Below are 19,976 nucleotides of genomic sequence, written 5' to 3' on the forward strand. Positions count from 1 at the left end.
TACATTTAAATAGGACTACGAGACAAGCATCAGCTTTTGATTGAAATAAGATTCATTAAAATCGGTACACCCAGTAAAAAATTATGTGATTATAGTACAACGTAGGACGATGAAAAAATAGTCAAGTAAATACTGTGTTATTAGATATAGCTCAAAAAGCACTAGTCAGGTCTCAATTAAATTTAAATGGGATCACATGACAGGCACCACCTTTCAAACCAAAACAAGAATCATTAAAATCCCACCCAGTAAAAAGCTCTGAGGTAGGTAACATACAAAAAAAATACAGTCGAATTGAGAACCTCCTGCTTTTTGGAAGTCGGTTAATAAGAAAAGATGCATAAGAAACGGTAATATGACTAAAACATTAATCTCTTCTTTTTTAACCGACTTAAAAAAAGGAGGAGGTTACTCAATTCGACCGTATATATATATTTTTTTTATTTATGTTCGGGGATAACTCTGTCGTTTATGAACCGATTTTGATAATTCTTTTTTTGCTGGAAAGGAGATATCCCTAGTTTGGTACCATGATAAGGAAACCAGGTTCTGATGATGGGATCCCAGAGAATTCGAGGGAAACTCTCGAAAATCCGCATAACTTTTTACTGGGTGTACCGATTTTAATGATTATTAATTTAATCGAAAGCCGACGTTTATCATGTGGTCACATTTAAATTTCATCGAGATTTGATTACAACTTTTGGAGTAATCTTTGATAATGCGTATTTACTAACTGAGGTAGAGCACAGCAGGAATTTCCTGCTCAAAATATGGAGCAGCCCGACTGGGGTAGTACCTCGACCTTACAGAAGATCACAGCAAAATAATACTGTTTTCAAGCAGTATTGTGTTCCTGTTGATGAGTAAGGTGACCAGAGCTCCTGGGGGGGATTGGGGATTGGGTCGGCAACGCGCTTGCGATGCTTCTGGTGTTGCAGGCGTCTATAAGCTACGGTAATCGCTTACCATCAGGTGAGCCGTACGCTTGTTTGCCAACCTAGGGACATAAAAAAAAATTTACTTGACTATTTTTTCGTCTACCTACGTTGTATTACTTGTCGATATAATTGAAGTCGGTTTTTCTTCGTTTGCTTGTAAACACAATTATTTATACAATGATAGGCTTGCTTCTTCCATAAAATATTCCAATAATGTACAACACTTATATCATAAGTAACAAGCAATAATTATGTAGTTCAAATAATATATTTAAGAACGATAATAGGCTATTAAACATCACGCTATGGCGACTACAAAATAATAAAGTAACCAAAGCCTCGACCAATGTCGTAACTTGTATCTAATAAATCTAAAAAGATCTTAATCAAATAAAAACATCAAAATTGGGTCCAATCGCTTAACTTTAACCCGAATAAAATAAAAAGTAGGTTAATTATTCAATAACTTCTTTAATATTAATAGTGTTATTTAATATTAATACTTTTTTTATAAAAAAAACGTAATTATTTTTATTTGTCGTATTATAGTTCATATTATTATTATTATATGTTTATTTTCTGGTACTTACTGATATTTTCAATCAAACTACTCCTTATTTTTTATTATATTTACTTTTATTAGTTTTTTTTTTTACTTTTTAAATGTTCTTTTTTAAATGCACTAAAATTAGCGTAAGTAAAATTTGAATCTATATATTGTAATTTTGTGTAAATTGTGTGTAAATTATTATTTTGCATGCATATTGTAATTAAAATTGTAATGTGAATAAGCACGAAATAAAAGGCTTTTTATTTTTATTTTTATTTTTATTTATATATTTATGTATATTTTCAGTCATTAAAAGATCAGAATAAAAAAGATAAAAAAAAGCCTCCTCGAGACGAAAGGAGACAATAACTCCCTTAATAGAATACTAACTCCTTTAAACAAAATATTATTATATTATATAATTTTAATAATACAACCAATATGAAATTTGGCCTAAAATAAAAACATCTATCAAAGAATAATGAATAAAATTTCGCATACGAATGCACGCCGAAAATCTAGTATTAATTTTGTAAATTTCCATCGATTCCATTTTTTGGATAGGTAAGTGTACTACGTACCTATATACCAATGTTTTTAATTCCTCTACCACATGGCTATAATCACTCTCGCAGAAAATCACCTTGAAGTAGGTACCTAATAATAAATACTTAAAAGCTTTGAGAGATCATTTTAGATTAAATAACTTGATTTAGCACATTATGATTATTGCAATATTTATTTAAAATAATTGTTAAGGTAACAAAAAGTAAAGGTACCATTTACACCACTACTAATTATTAAAGTTCTAAGTTCTATTAAAAACTTGACTTGTGACTGTAAAGTATTGCATTCAAGATATATATTTAATGGTTTTTTCTCTATGTCACATAGTAATTATGGCCTCGTTGCATGAACTACAGTATTATATGGACTATTTCCACCATTATATTTACTTGGTAAGCGCGAGTTGTTTCCACTTGTAGTGATTTATATGAAACTTGGTAAAGCTGAATTTTTAAAATGAACGCTCCGAAAACGTAAATAAAAAAGAAAAATACTGTTTCAAAACACCTGATACAGAAACAAATTTTTTAAATTAAACTGATTTGGTGGGCACAGCTAAAGTATTAAGTTCCAAGTATTAATTAACTGGGCAATTTCATCGAAATCTGGTTACAAATTTTGGAGTAATCTGATAACACGTATTTACTTGAGTAATTTTTCGTCTACCTACGTTGTATTACTTGTCGATATAATTGAAGTCGGTTTTTTTTCGTTTTCCTGCAAACACAATTATTTAATGTCCAAACAGCCTATAAACTATCTAAGTTGTAGTAATTGTAAAAAATAACTGATTTTTTTTAAATTTAAAGTATTAAATAAGATATATCATTTTTGAATATCATATCAAAAATTGACCGCTCCAGCGGGATTCGAACCCGCGTCTCCGACTGACCGTGTCGGCGCTCTAGCCAATTAAGCTATGGAACGATGTACCCGCTAGAGCGAAATTTTTGATATGATGATTTTTTATTTTCGGTTTAAGCGAACCGTGGCGCCGTCTATAGTGAGTTCTTTACAGAGACCCGTAACTATTCAAAGTTTCATATTACAATGAAAATCTTTGACAGGAGACGACACCATGCTATTTTTAATATGTACGATTTTTATTTTTGTGTACCCACACATTAGGAATTCTAAACATTTTTGAATATCATATCAAAAATTGACCGCTCCAGCGGGATTCGAACCCGCGTCTCCGACTGACCGTGTCGGCGCTCTAGCCAATTAAGCTATGGAACGATGTACCCGCTAGAGCGAAATTTTTTTTTTGATATGATGATTTTTTATTTTCGGTTTAAGCGAACCGTGGCGCCGTCTATAGTGAGTTCTTTACAGAGACCCGTAACTATTCAAAGTTTCATATTACAATGAAAATCTTTGACAGGAGACGACACCACGATAGACGATACGATATACGACGATAGAAATGTTTAGAATTCCTAATGTGTGGGTACACAAAAATAAAAATCGTACATATTAAAAATAGCATGGTGTCGTCTCCTGTCAAAGATTTTCATTGTAATATGAAACTTTGAATAGTTACGGGTCTCTGTAAAGAACTCACTATAGACGGCGCCACGGTTCGCTTAAACCGAAAATAAAAAATCATCATATCAAAAATTTCGCTCTAGCGGGTACATCGTTCCATAGCTTAATTGGCTAGAGCGCCGACACGGTCAGTCGGAGACGCGGGTTCGAATCCCGCTGGAGCGGTCAATTTTTGATATGATATTCAAAAATGTTTAGAATTCCTAATGTGTGGGTACACAAAAATAAAAATCGTACATATTAAAAATAGCATGGTGTCGTCTCCTGTCAAAGATTTTCATTGTAATATGAAACTTTGAATAGTTACGGGTCTCTGTAAAGAACTCACTATAGACGGCGCCACGGTTCGCTTAAACCGAAAATAAAAAATCATCATATCAAAAATTTCGCTCTAGCGGGTACATCGTTCCATAGCTTAATTGGCTAGAGCGCCGACACGGTCAGTCGGAGACGCGGGTTCGAATCCCGCTGGAGCGGTCAATTTTTGATATGATATTCAAAAATGTTTAGAATTCCTAATGTGTGGGTACACAAAAATAAAAATCGTACATATTAAGATATATCAACTAAACAATTCCTTTCGCATTTGGTTACGTATTCGCATAATTTAAATAAAGAATAGCCGTAAGTTGCCACTCCTCAGCCCCGTAAAAAAAATTAAACTGGAGTAGGTATCTAGGTGCATCAAACCAGACACAAAACAGATAAAGCCCTAATTTTTGACCATTGTCTTCGAAACAACACAATAAAAAACGAGATCTTTATTTATTTAATACACTTTCTTTAGATTTACTTATTGTATAAACACATGTATGTGTAGAACAGACTATACTATGTATTATTATTCTTATAATCTATCATATTATTTCTGTCTTCTAGAAGTCGTGAATCCCGTCGTCGTATCAACCGACCACCCTCTGCGGTTTACAGCAAGTTGAGCGAAGGCATCAGAATCAAAACCCCAGCGGCGTTACAGTGCGCGCTCTTTTGCGGAGGCGCGCGTTGCAAATATGAACAACCGCGACAAAGTCGAACTGCGATACAGGGCGTCTATTCCGATTGGTAAGGAATCTTAAAGAAGATCACAGCGAAATAATACTGCTTTAAAGTAGTGTTATGTTCCTGTGGGGAACAAGGTAGCTAAAGCTCCTAGCGAGCTTGCAATCCAAAATCAAAATCAAAATCAAAAACTGCTTTACTTAAATAGGCCCCACGAGCACTTTCGAATCGTCATTTTACAAATTAAAACTTTAAAAATAAATTATTATTTTTGTAACAGTTTTACTGTGTGTAAACTTTGCTACCACCGATTCGGAATGTAGATTCTGCAGAGAAGAATCGGCAAGAAACTCCTGGTATTCCTATGCCTACGCAGGGTACGGTAACTTAATATCAGGCGTACAGAACTTACAATTAATCATTACCATACGCTTGTCACACTTGTAGTATACCTATAAAATAAAACGAGCAGGATGGTGTATACATAACGGTGGAGTATCGAGTATTTCAATTGGCACGGCCTAGCCCTGGTGGTCACAACTAGGCTTTTTAATTTACTAATACATTCGTACTACTTTGAGAGAAAGTGTTGCATTAGTCTATTGTGACATGTCCACCCTGCCATAAACATGAACGAGTTAAATTAGTGTAGTATTCCCTGTAGTATTTTACCTGCCAACAACCAGCAATATTTTACTATAGCGAATCACTAACTGCCTTGCAACACAAACAAAGAAATCATTACTGTATTTCCTATCTTGGCAGAAATCAAGGAAAATAGGATAGGTCACGGAAGACAAATACTAAATGCCTCACAATCAATAATAATCAATATGAGAGATCTACAAAATAATATAAACGCTTCATCGTCAGTCGTCAATAAATCATTTCTCATTCTGACTATCATTCACCATAATTATGAGACGCTACATGTATTTTATAGAGCGTTTAGCTAAGCTAGTCTCACCAAGTCACCAGTCTGTACCTACATGACCTGTTGACAACCGTATAGAGATTGTACTCTGTCGCAATCTAAGATACTTGTACATTGAATCTTTGATGATTTAACGATTATTCACTTATTGGAACGAAGTTCCTTACGGCAGGCTTGACATTTGGCTGGGCGAGCGAACTGAAAAAAATTTGATACTAAAACCGTAAGAAAAATATATAACGGAAGTGACGTAATATCAGTCACACGACTGTATAATATGACGTTTGTAAAACTAAAATATTACTAGTAAACTTTTTTTAAATTATTTATGTAATCTATATATCTATATCTATCTATAATCTATAATATATATAAACGCGAAAGGTCATTCATCACGAAATCTCCGAAACTATAACACCTACAAACTTGAAATTTGGCAGGTAGGCTCCTTATAGGAAGTAGACATCCGCTAAGAACGGATTTTACGAAACTCAACCCCTATGGGGGTAAAATGGGGGTTGGAAGTTTGTATGAGAGTCCCATGCTTTTGACGTAAGAGACTTGAAATTTAAAATGTAAGCTCTATAGATAAATGGTGAAAAGGTGTCCAAATAATGTATCTTTAGAAATCAACCCCTTTTTGGGTTAAAACGGGGGATAGTAGGTCGGCTCACTGATCACGAAATCTCCGAAACTATGACAGTTACAAACTTGAAATTTGGCAGGAAGGCTCCTTATAGGGCGTAGAGATCTGCTAAGAACGGATTTTGCGAAACTCGACCCCTAAGGGGGTAAAACGGGTGGTTGGAGGTTTGTATGAAAGTCCTATGTTTTTGAAGTAAGAGACTTGAAATTTAAAACGTATGCTCTATAGATGGTGAGAAGGTGTCCAAATAATGTATATTTAGAAATCAACTCCGTTTTGGGGTTAAAACGGGGGATGGTAGGTTGATTCACTCATCACGAAATCTCCGAAACTATAATACCTACAAACTTGAAATTTAGCAGGTACGTTTCTTATAGGGCGTATACATTTGCTAAGAACGAATTTTATGAAACTCTACCCCTAAGGGGATAAAACGGGGGTTGGAAGTTTGTATGAAAGTCCTATGTTTTTGGAGGAAGAGACTTGAAATTTAAAATGTATGCTCTATAGATAGTGAGAAGGTGTTCAAATAATGTATCTTTAGAAATCAACTCCCTTTTGGGGTTAAAACGGGGGATGGTAGGTTGACTTACTCATTACGAAATCTCCGAAACTATAACACCTACAAACTTGAAATTTGGCAGATAGGTTCCTTATAGGGCATATACATTTGCTAAGAACGAATTTTATGAAACTCGACCCCAAGGTGATAAAACGGGGGTTGGAAGTTTGTATGAAAGTCCTATGTTTTTGAAGTAAGAGACTTAAAATTTAAAATGTATGCTCTATAGATGTTGAGAAGGTGTTCAAATAATGTATGTTTAGAAATCAACTCCCTTTTGGGGTTAAAATGGGGTATGGTAGGTTGACTCACTCATCACGAAATCTCTGAAACTATAACAGCTATTAACTTGAAATTTTGCAGATAGGTTCCTTATAGGGTGTAAACATCCGCTGAGAACGGATTTTACGAAACTCGATCCATAAGGGGATAAAACGGGGGTTGGAAGTTTATATGAAAGTCATATGTTATTAAGGTAAGAGACTTGAAATTTAAAATGTATGCTCTATAGATGGCGAGGAAGTGTCCAAATAATACATCGTAATCTATATATATAAAAGAGAAAGGTCACTGATTGACATCACGAGAACTCAAAAACCGCTGGATGGTCCATCCATCCAAGATGGACAAAGATGAAATTTGACAGGGAGGTAGAATATAGTTAGTACACGTCCGCTAAGAACGGATTTTGCGATATTCCATCGCTAAGGGGGTTTAATTGGGGTTGATAGTTTGTATGAAACATATACAGTAGCAACAAGTTCGCCTGATAGGTTATTCATACTGCAGCCTGAAAATAAAACTAAAAATGTGGCGTATAGAGAGGTTTTATAAAAATAACTATTAAATTATACTAAATTGTGCCCTTGAAAAAGTTGCTCAGAGTGATAAGCATTTCAAGTGACTGAAATAAAAAAATAATTTGCGTTAAGCATCTTAATAGTAATGCATATCTTCATAACCACGCGGACGTAGTCGCGGACAACAGTTAGTGTATAATATAAAAATGAGTCGCTGAATGTGTTGCTAAGCGCAATACTCGAGAACGGTTGGACCGATTTCATTAATTCTTTTTTTAAAATATTACTTGAAGTACGAGGATGATTCTTACGGAGAGAAAAATTCAAAAAAAAATTAAATTTCCTGAAAAAGTCTAAAAACAACACTTTCTATAGTCCCATACAAAAGATTTGTGATAATACTTAAAAGTCAATTTGAACTTTAATACCATACGATAAAGTTTCTGTTAGGCGATACGAAGTTCGCCGGGTCAGCTAGTTTTATATATTTTACAGATAAATCATTCATATTTAAATTATCATTTTATAGTTATTCATCGTACTCCAGACGTATTCAATAACATTATGTGACAAAAAACACGTCGAAAATAAAGTATTTACGAAAAACAGTTTAATATTGCTCCTAATTCTTATTTTCCGTGTCAGTCTCAAGTAAAGAGAAGTCACTAACACGACAACTTATTATTACTTTGAAAAAGTGTCCTAAATACTATGACCAACCAACAAACACTCGTAATAGAAAACGCAGCATGGTAAAAAAAAAGTTTAAAAACATTATCGCGTGACTTCCATTAGGGCACTCGTGTTTCATTAATTTATTATAATATTCACTATTATTTCGCCTTACACGTAGCTAAATACTGTTGTAAATGAAACAAATTATTCACACGCCAACTATTAGTAACGAATAAGTTTAAAATATTACATTTTAGGTAATAAGAATCGTTATAATTATAAAAATATGTAACTACAATGATGGTGGCCTTTCCTCTGACTTAGGGAACAGCATGAAACAGCCTGCTCAAAATCTGGAGCAGCCCGACTGATGAAGTACAGAAGATCACAGCTAAATAGCTTTCAAGTAGTATTGTGTTCCTGTGGTGAGTAAGGTGCTAGGTTAGGTTAGCGTGGTATGGGCATGTAATGAGGAGGGATGACCGCTATGTCGGTAAAAGAATGTTAGGGATGAATGTCGAAGGAAGAAGAGCGATCGGCAGACCGAAAAAGCGATGGATGGATTGTGTGAGTGAGGATATGAGAAAGAAAGGAGTAAGCACTGTGACGAATAATAGAGAGGAATGGAAGAGAAAAACATGTTGTGCCGACCCTACATAAGTGGGATAAGGGCAGGAAGATGATGATGGTGAGTAAGGTGCTCCTGCCAGAGCTCCTGGGGAGAGTCGGGGAAAGGGTCGGCAACCCGCTTGTGATGCTCGTGGTGTTAAACGCCTCTATAAGCTCGAGCCGTAACCTTGTTTGCCGACCTAGTCGTAAAAAAAAATAAGAAGAAAAATTATGTTGAAAAAAGAACACTCACACTTCGATAGGTTTTTAGTTGTGTTCGCGACATCTATTGTAATTTTTTTTCTTCATATAAGTACTGAATAGCTTACTATTTTCCAGGGGGATATCGCGTAAATGAGAACGAAATACTATATATACTATTTAAAACATACGAATAAGTTTAAGAATTAAGAAGGAATAACAAAATTATTACGTGTTTCCGACTGCGCAAAGTAGGTAAACGTCTCTTTTTTGAACTACGGTATTAGCAAGTATAATAAAATTCCACAAACGATATTGAAATTTTCTGAGAATAAATTTTTTTTTTTAATACGTAAGGAGACTTTCTGCGTTTAACATTTTTAATTTAAATTTTAAATTTTAGTCAACATTCTTATTGATCGATACAATTGTTTTACTTATTATATTTTTAATGTAATCTGTAAATTAAATAATTTCACACTCTCTCTAATCTCATTGACTCACGTAAGTTCGCGGATATCCATTTTTGACGATCCGGCAAATCACTAATAAAAACACAGTTCGGTCCTTCTCTGCAGAATCTGCATTATAGCTACACTTCTAAAATTAATTAAAATTTTAATTTGCAAAAGGACGATTCGAAGGTGCTTTTGAAGCTTATTTAAAGATATTTTTGATTTTATATTGATTTTATTTCCCCTTACTATCACAAACAGACTAAACCTTTAATCTAAAAATGACCTTCGCTATATTTTATAATAGAAGTGTCATGCAATATGTACATACATCACATTCACAGGGTCACAGATGACATCCTCGCGATGGCGCGCCCAAGCACCGCAAGCATAGCAGCCAGGAACATCATACAACAATTCCACAGGTATTCTTATATTTATCTATAAAACTGTGCTTTGAAACTACACTCTAGAGCTTTATCAACATCTAATCTTTAAGGATAATCTAGTCAGAATACGTAAGGCATTTTGTGTTACTGCCGTAGGTATAACCTTATTTGGTGATGCTTGTTTGTCGTTGTATATTAATAATAATATATCCTTTATTATACGCCAAATAAAACTAAATTAATACATTTTAACTATAAAAATAAAATAAGAACAAAGAAAGGTTTACAAAGACAGTTTTATTGTTAGAAGAACGATCTCTTCCCAGGCAAGAAAGGGCTTAGTACAATCGAGAAATATTAATTAAGAACAAAATAGTCAATACTAAATAACTATCTAAATAAATTCCAACTATATAGATATTGATATATTAGGTTATAAATTGCTAAAAATGTATATTGAATTCACCTTTCCTTACTAATGAACCATTTGAATGAATAATTAAACAACGTGGGACTTGTAAATTCGAGTTCATCAACATATATATTTTATATCAATATATATTTTACATTTATACACGTATATTATACGATCTTGATTATTTATGTATACTTGTATGTATTTATGATTATTTATGTATGGATACTTGTATGTATTTATGATTATTTATGTATGGATATTTGTATATGAGTATGAGCATGTATTATTGAATCTATCATACACTATTTTTATTCATCCATATTATTAGAATATGTACAGTAAAGAATATATTATTATTATTATTATTATTCAAGTTAAAAGTCAAAATTGCTAGAATATACTAATAAAAACCGCTATTATTTAATTTTGTTTTAGTTATATATTATTTATTTTAGTTATTATTTATTTAGTTATTTTTTTATTAATTAGTGAGGTATATCCTGTTCATATAATTATGAGCCTAAACTTTCTTTATAGATAGCGCCAATAACTGCTCATTATTCTTTAAGCTGTGAAACAATAAATAATTGAATTCGTAACAGCTTTACGTATTACAACTACGGTAATAGCTTCCAAGCGATTAAGAAACGATTATCTTTCATAATAAATGACAATAGCAGCATTCATGCTAAACTGCAATTTAGGTTTTTTTTTAATAAAATATTAGATTGGTTAACGCGCATAAGGGATGCTTATTGCCTATCAGGTTTAAGCACAGTAAATCGACGTGTGGACTCTGACTGTTTATTTGTAACTGAAAATTTAAATTCTGTTGGACTGTAAATGCTTACATACCTACTTAGATATTTTGAAGATTCTTTTTGAGGACACTGTATTTATTTATTTCATACTATAGTTTATTATTATTTTTATACATGACAACATTTTACAGTTTTTTTTTTAATATGTGCAATGATACTTACTAGAGCCCAAAAAATTTTTTTTTTCAATATTTTTCTGTCATTTTGCATCTTTGTTGCACATCGCGCCAAAAACTGAAATTCAGTATTTTAACATGGTTCATACTACCTATAAAAGTTTTCAGAGCGATCTGCAAGCGAATTTAACGCTCTCCTTTAATCTGCATGACATTGAACCTTAGGGTGGCAAACAATTTTTTAAGCTGATCGTACATAAAGGCAAAGTAGCTCGCGCATTATAAGACCAAAACCATGACAAGTGACTGCAGGCTACTAAGTAGAAAACCAAATCCATGTCGTGTTTGGCCGCATGACTTGTATTGGCTTAGCCTCTTTAGACCACTTAGTTGCCATTGCCATTGACTATGAGCATGGTCATCTAGTGTGTGAAGTTGCTTCGACTTGAGTATTTTTTTAAATATTTACACTTCTGTTATTGTTTAAACATAGGGACGAGGCATCAAACAAGTGAAATATATTGTAACTGATAAATGACTTATTTGAAAATTATAGTGATTGAGTAATTATTATTATACAAAAGTCCTATTTCGTGCTTTGGCGTTTTCAAATCTTTCCGCATTTTTTTCAAATTTAATAGTTTGTAAAAAATCACTTTCTATGTACATTAGCGAAAGCATTGCAAGTTTTTTTCTGACAGTGTGGAGCGTAAGTTTTTTTTTATTCTTCTAAGTGTTGTAAAAGACCGATTGCCGCTGCAGTTGGTAAAACTTATTCTCAAAAAAAAAAAACTTAAAATTATCTCCACATTCGGGAACATGCATGAAATATTAAAACTTTTTATTAACTGCAACAAACCCTTTGGAGTTCCGGCAGAAAATAGAATGCTCGGCCTAGGTGTCAGATTTTAAAAACTACGCCAAATGGACGCAATCTTCTGCAAAGATTTCTTCTAAGTCTGAATATACGCGAGCGCGTGATATGACGGATGAAGGACGATTTCGAATGAGATAAAACAAATGAATAAAGCACGACAAAGTATGCTAATAACCACACCAGGGACCGCACATCTTTGATGGTTCATTACGCGCGGCAAGCTGCGCTGAGTGCTTAGTGCGTGTTTTGTTCACAGAAACGCGCTTATACGTGAAGATTAATTTGTATGGGAATTTAAACAGTGCAATCTAGATGATAAAGAATACAATACGATACAATCGATTCAGATTCATCTAGCGGCAAACGCGAAAACTAGATTGCAATGTTTAAATTCAGAATTTTCCATACAAAATGAAGTTAAAATTTACGCCAGTCATGGCGAGGCGGATTAAACAAAACTCGCACTAGGCATTCTGTTACCAGCTCACCTACTCGCGCAACAACCGACCAATTCGAGTGACAAGTCTGTTACGCGCGCTTTTTAAAATTTCAATATTTATTATTAAAATCAGGGACTTTCAATAGACCAGTGCTTTTAGCCTTTGAAAATGCTAAAAAGTGAAAAAAAAATGTAGTGGGATGAAACCCATTGGAAAAGGAAGAGAATACAACGCTAATGAGAGGAAAAATAAATTACGGGCGATCTGAGATCGGGAAGTGGTGAAGAGAAAACATTTACCATAGTAATCTATACTTTTTTGACACCACTAAAAAGTAGAGATTTCAACAAACAAAAAACCCGCCGACTTTTGAAAGAGGCTGATATTTTGACGTGAGAATTTTCGATTGAAAATGAGAGTGCTTTTTCGATATTGAGGTCAAAATAAGGTAAAAAATAAATATTTTAAATCACAGTTTTCACCAAATTTTGTAAAAAAAAAAAACGAATTTTGTTTAAAGATAAAAATAAAAAAATGTAATATCCTTAACTATTTTAAGGATAACCGGGATAAGTAAAACGACAGTGCTACGCAGCTGGTTATTTATTAACAACTGACTTTTGTCGGTAGGAAAAACTTACAAATGAATAAGCAACGAACTACCTACATATCACAAAAAACAAAAAAACAAAAAAAAAGGATTTTTGAATTTTTCACATGAATTTTGAGGTTATGTGAAAAAGGGTAAATACAAAAGTTGTAGATATTTTTTACTACCTACAGCTTTGCTAGTGAAATTTTTTACATAGATTAGCTGAAAATCGAGATAAACCGTTTTTTACCCGTAGTTTTTTTTTCCTTTCCTTTACGTATTATTTTCTTTCTTTTACAATGGGTTTCATTCCACTGTAATTTTTTTTTTGGTTTCTAAAGCTAAAAGCACTGGTCTAAAAGCGCATTTAATTTTAGAGTTTTGTCTCGGTCTAGTTGAAACATGTAGGGTAGATGCAATTATGCTAGATTAGTGCATGCAAAGACTGCAGCGTAATTAGTCTGAGGGTTAATCAGGCCCTGCTAGGCGGAGGCTATTAAGACCAAAATGTGTAATTTCAAGGACTAAAATGTGTAATAACATAGTGTCAGCTTTACACATATCTACAAATACAAAACAAGTAAAACAGAATCGCTAAATACGTTGCTAAGTGCTAAACTTGACAGAATTATTTTTCTAAAGTTTTCCAATACTTAGCAGAGGGTTCTTACGGAATGAAAAGTTGCAAAAATTTAAATTTTTCATAAAACATAACGGTAATATAAACTTAACGCGTTTGACAATTCGAAAGACACAACAATGTCAATTTATTTACCTAGTTTAAAATACTTTTAATATAACAGATGATGGTAAAGAAACATACTTTTCATTATTTTTATAACTTACTAGCTGACCCCGCAAATGTTGTTTTGCCATATATGTTATTAACCCTCTTAATCCCCCCCCCCCCCTTATAGCTTAGGCGTATGAAAAATAATGTTGGCCGATTCTCAAACCAACCCGATATGCACAAAAAATTTCATAAAAAACGGTCCGTTCGGAGGAGTATGGTAACTAACATTGTGACACGAGAATTTTATATATAAGAATAAAATAAATGTTGTGATACATAGAATGTACGCTGAATCTTCAACAAAAGCTAAAGCTAAGTCTTTTGTTAAATATTCTGTCTTGAGGAGGCAATGTTACAGTTAAATGGACCACTACGTGACAGACAAAAAACACGCCTGTATAGGTACTTCTATGCGGTTTGCCGCACCAGGAAATATCTTGCAAAAAATAAAAAACGAAAACAAAAATTTAAAGCCTTGGTTTATTTACTACTCTTAAAATTAGGTAGAATACGGTAGAACTGTCGTTTTTAATGTTTACTTTATTTGCTGCAAATGACAGAGTAAATTGTTTTTCCGCAGACATGATGTGCACGTTAATAGTTAAATTAAAACATAACTGGGTCGGTAGTGCAGTAACTGCTCTGCGCTAAGGTTATGAGTTCGATTCGCATCCCAAATTTGGTTGAAAATTATATTTGTATACGTACATATAAGTCCATAGGTATGTAATTATGTATATACCGTATATTGAAAATATATAAATATCTGTATCAGTCGGCTGTTACCTAAAACTAAAAAGTCATTAAATTCCCCACGTCTCTTCTAATAGGACAAGGAATATATAATAGCTTGTGACTAGAGGACATTTAAACTTTTTTACAGTGTTGTATATGCTTGTCTTAATATGCCTTTTTTACACACAGCTGGGGAATCAGAACAGTCATAAACCTTCAAATACCAGGAGAGCATGCGAGCTGTGGACCTCCGCTCACGAAGTCTGGCTTCACTTATGATCCTGATGTATTTATGGCTAATGATAGTAAGTAATACTCTTTTTTAGTAATGTAAATTAATTATGAGCAAATATTGTTACATAACATTTTTGTACCATAATCTGTCAATCTATTTTTTTTTTTTTTTGTGAATGGCCGTCCATATAATAAGTTACGCAAAATTTTACCGATTTGGACGCCTCCTTCCCCTGTTTGTCATACTAAATCACATTTTCAGTGACTCTCTAACAAAATTACATAAGCTAAACACAAGCTATCATAAAAGCCAGGTTTACCTCCAATAAATAATTTTATGGTTAAAAATAGGATGCAGATTAATACATTTATATTTTTTTACCTTGAAGATATACATAAAAAAAAATTCTCTTTGTCATATCTTCTTACGCTAAGTACTCACCCCTATTACAAAGGTATGTTATGGAAAACCATATGCTAGAACACATAGGATAGAAGCAGAGACCAGAAATGTTAATTATTCTAACAATCTTAAATAACTTGTACCTTTTATGTATTAGCACGTCGTACCCTAGAACATAACACAACAAAATTGAAGCTAATTATAAATTACCAATTACTAGTAATTTTCAGTATATTACTACAACTTCGCATGGCCGGACTACGGCGAGGCGAGTCTCAGCGGATTATTGGACATGGCGAAAGTTATTTCCTTTGCCCTTCAAGAAGGCAGAGTGGCGATACATTGTCATGCAGGTACTGTAACTTATATTTAGTTAGCTGGGCATCTCGACCAAAATTCCAGAAGATTAGCTATTATAAACGCTGTATGTGAATACATAAATTTGGGTAAACTAAATGTTCAAAAACATACATTGTAATTCGTATCGAGATCGGATATGTATGATTATTTATCTTGAACACTAAATTAGACAAACAGATTCCAATATATAACTTGGGTATCTTTAAATCAAGAGTGAATAGGCATCTTCTAGGCAAGCGCGCACCACCTTAGGCTGCATCATCATTTGACTTCAGGTGAGATCGCAGTCAAGCGCTAGTTTATATATTAAAAAAAAAACAATATGGATATATAGCTGGAGATTCGAAGACCTGCATGGTTTATTTAAAAATTATCATGTTATCGTAAAATTCTCTTGAACAAAATCGATTTATTTATGTTTACGTTTAACACACACACACACACATACACACACACGCACACACACACACACAGTCACATGTTGAAAACGGGACATATAGTCAAGTATATTTAGTTATTTATTTAATTAAAATCTGTGCTTGACGCCTAATACTCGATACCGTTGCTCCATGCAGAAACGATAAATTTTCGACGGAGTTCCTTTAACCGACATCAAAAACGGATTAGCTTCTGAATTCTACCGATTCAATTTTAACGATTATTTTTTACTTGAAAGCGATATCTGACGAATAGTTCTTGATTTAAATACCAAATAATGCGTACATATTTATAACTTGTCGATGATATAATTTTTGTAACGTTAATTTATTAACAAATAACTTCTTCTTCGACTTTAATTTCATTTTAAAATCCTGAACTACCTTGAGCTACGTTAATTTATTTGCGGTGAGTACACAGATGCATATTAAATATCAATCGGGTAACATGAAGTATATAGTCAGGCACGACCCTGCTTTTCACAGCGTAATGTTAATGAAAACGTTATTTCATGGTATGGTGTTGACATGGTCATTCGACTATCTCTGGGAAAATTAAGCGGGTCTTGCATGATACAGCTGATTCTGACATAAAATTAACTAGTAGTAGCATAAGCATTAAACATCGTAATCAGATTTAAAGAAATATCGTATTTAACGTAAAAACTGTTAAACACCTAGAACTTAAGGTTAAAGCTGCAACTCAACAGCGTCAAAAATTGCGTAAAAGGTCACTCAGACTATATATACTCGTATATAATAAAATTTATAAGGTAATTTATATTCACCTGAATTCTGTTTTCCTTTTATGATTCTCACGACTCGGAATATGTTTGAAAATAAAATATGCTACCGTTGTTATAATTATATTTAAATAAAATCAAAATACTTTACATACAACGCAGTCTTCATTTAAACACTGTGTAACAATGTTGTCGTTCTTGTTATATTCGTTGTATATTATCGTTAAAATTTTTCTCGGTCTCATAGTAGCATTTGTTGCATTTTTGGTCGTTGCACGTTTTACTTTGGAACCTGTAAAAGGTGTATGCAAATGCAAGACAGAACTAAAAGGAAAGACAGCTCTAATAACTGGCGGTAACTCTGGAATAGGACTAGAAACGGCTAAAGACTTAGCAAGAAGAGGTGCAAGGGTCATAATTGCTAGCAGAAACGTTGAAAAATCTGAAAATGCCGTGAAACATATAAAGGAGACTACCGGAAATGATAAAGTCGAATATCGTTATTTGAATTTAGGAAAAAAGGATTCTATTGTAAAGTTTACTGAAGATTTCAATAAAGAATTCGATCGTCTGGATATTCTAGTAAACAACGCTGGATGCGGATCTATTAAATGGAAAACTACAGAAGATGGAATAGACCTATTGATGCAAGTAAATTATGTTGGACCGTTTCACCTTACATATTTATTACTTGAGAAACTAATAGCTTCAAAACCTAGTCGAATAGTCAACGTATCATCGATAGCCCATAGAATTGCTAAATTAAATATTGAAGATTTAAAAAAGTGTAGTAGCCAATATCATGTATTTAGATATAGTAAAACGAAGCTTTGTGACGTGCTTTGGACTCGATCATTAGCTAAGAAGCTTCCCAGAGGCGTAACAGCGAACGTTCTACACCCAGGACTGGTTAAAACTAATATTTTCGATTTCTTACCCCCATTTCGTAAGAAAATTCTTTTTCTGATAATAGATTTTCTATACAAAACTCCCGTGGAAGGCGCACAGACAATAATACATCTGTGCGTGTCACCGAATTTAGAAAATGCCACCGGTGGTTACTACATGGATTGTAAGGAACTCGAACCGTCGAAAATCGCTAAAAACGATGATCTTGCAGAAAAACTTTGGAATGAAACGCTGAAGCTAATTAAACAATGACTGTCAATAAATAATTATTATATTATAGCACAACAAGTTGACTTAAAAAATAACAATAGACAATTTCACATTTTAGAACAAAAGGAACTGACGGCGTACACATTATTATGCTCAATTATATATATGTTCCTCAATTAAGTATATGGATTATTCAATAATACTTTAGTAACATTGTATTGTATAGGTTCGTAAAATGTACCTACGAATATTTATTGACTGTGCATGTAGTAAACATGCTATACTTACTATATAGGTATATATTTTTATTAAAAACACACTATCTGTAAAAGAACCTTAAGACTGACATTTTTGGATATCATAAAATGTGAAATGTTTCATTTAAAATTATATTAATCTCTAAATATATTCATTTTAAAGTGGGAAAGAACTGTTTTTTTTTTTTTTGTTTTTATTTGTAAGTGCCAAGGAATTGTATATTATGTTTATAAATATAAAATTTGACGTCTATTTTGTTATTTATTTTCATTATTATTTACGTCTACCTTTGCAGCACTCAGGAGGTTGAAAAAAAATGAATAATTATTAATTATTTATTAATTAAGGTACCTGCGGAAAATAAGGCCCACCTAGCGTTAAAACTAAAAAACTCCGAAAATATTTTAAAATATTAAAAAGAAATGGGTTCAGGAAAAAGTTTTCTTTATTTAAGATGAGAATAAAAGATAAAGAGTAATATAGAAATCAGCATGGAAAGAAATATAACCATTTTTAAAAACTCTTGCCATGGGCCTTATTAAACTACCACTGTAAATTAAGGCCCAATATTAAAAGTTTCCTTTTTTATGAAATTACCAACAAAACATAGTATTTGACATTTTCAGCTAATCATTCCAACATTTTTTTTAACATTAACTTAAGAGATATCCACAATGGGCTTTTTTAACTCCTAGGGTTGCCCCCTATGAGTTAAAACTCCACTTAACTTAAGCCACTATTTACGACGGGATACTAACACATTTGTTTAATAATTATGTTATGTAGTATTAGTTTACAAACGAAAAAAAAAACAACTTCTAATACGCATTATGAGGGATAACTCAAAAAGTACTCCAGAGATCTCGCTCAAATTTAAATTGAACCATAAAACCAACCAAAGTACTAGCTTTCAAACCAAAGAACAACCAACAACCTTCCCCACCTCTGGCTACCTAACTTACCATACAAACATAAACTTGAGAGCAGTAATATTTAGCCGAATGAAGATCGCCATTAATCAGATTATAGTAGTCTTTAGAAATTTAATTATGGTTATGAAATTACTGCCGATTCAGAATGCAAATTCTTTTGAGATCCGATCTGGTAAAATCTGCAGAAAAGTCAGCAGTTACTCTTAGGTAACTACGAGCGAGATAGCGGGACTACCTTTAATAAAGTTAATAACTCTTGTCCTTTACTTCCTTGTGTTTGATGAGGAAGTTATCATGTTATAACATCGCGCTGTATAAATGTCAAAATTACAACGATAAAATATAATGTAATGAATTAAGGGCCAATTTTAACGGTTACTGTTAAACTTTCATACTGTAATCTGACAAATAACCATAAAAAATTAAATATATTTTTTAGCTTAGCTGTCACATATTTCTATTCTCATATTACGAAACTGATATTATTTCTAAATATCCATCTTTCCTAATTATCTAAATGAAAACCCAAATAGTTATTGGCACATCATAGGTTTTTTATTTATTATTTTATATTTTATTCTCTAATTTTCATGTCGTGTCATATCATATGGGCTATGGTGTGCCTCTCTGATAGATGACAATGTGATGCATGGTATTAATGCGTTAGGACAAACATACATTTTGGTCACTAGTCACAAAAAGGCAATTACAACCATTAACATTTAAATGAAAACGGAAATTATCACCCTAGATCTACATATATCACTGAATTATAAATCATTAAACGAATAATAAATATTAATTGCCTAAAATATAACGAAA

General features: G+C 32.9%; 1 protein-coding gene across 1 annotated transcript in view; it reads left to right on the top strand.

Annotated features, from left to right (window-relative positions):
* The first annotated feature begins 1,972 nt into the window (after positions 1-1,972).
* The window catches only part of LOC123665357 (protein tyrosine phosphatase domain-containing protein 1-like), a 32,832-nt gene continuing 14,828 nt past the window's right edge, over positions 1,973-19,976 (top strand). Inside the window, exons 1-5 of the mRNA XM_045599670.1 lie at positions 1,973-2,055; positions 4,486-4,668; positions 9,832-9,912; positions 14,858-14,973; positions 15,536-15,658. Of these exons, the coding sequence (XP_045455626.1) occupies positions 1,973-2,055; positions 4,486-4,668; positions 9,832-9,912; positions 14,858-14,973; positions 15,536-15,658 (586 nt within the window). The remainder of the gene's footprint in view (positions 2,056-4,485; positions 4,669-9,831; positions 9,913-14,857; positions 14,974-15,535; positions 15,659-19,976) is intronic.

The sequence above is a fragment of the Melitaea cinxia genome, chromosome 24, assembly GCF_905220565.1.
Source record: "Melitaea cinxia chromosome 24, ilMelCinx1.1, whole genome shotgun sequence".
Classification (NCBI taxonomy): Eukaryota; Metazoa; Arthropoda; class Insecta; order Lepidoptera; family Nymphalidae; genus Melitaea; species Melitaea cinxia.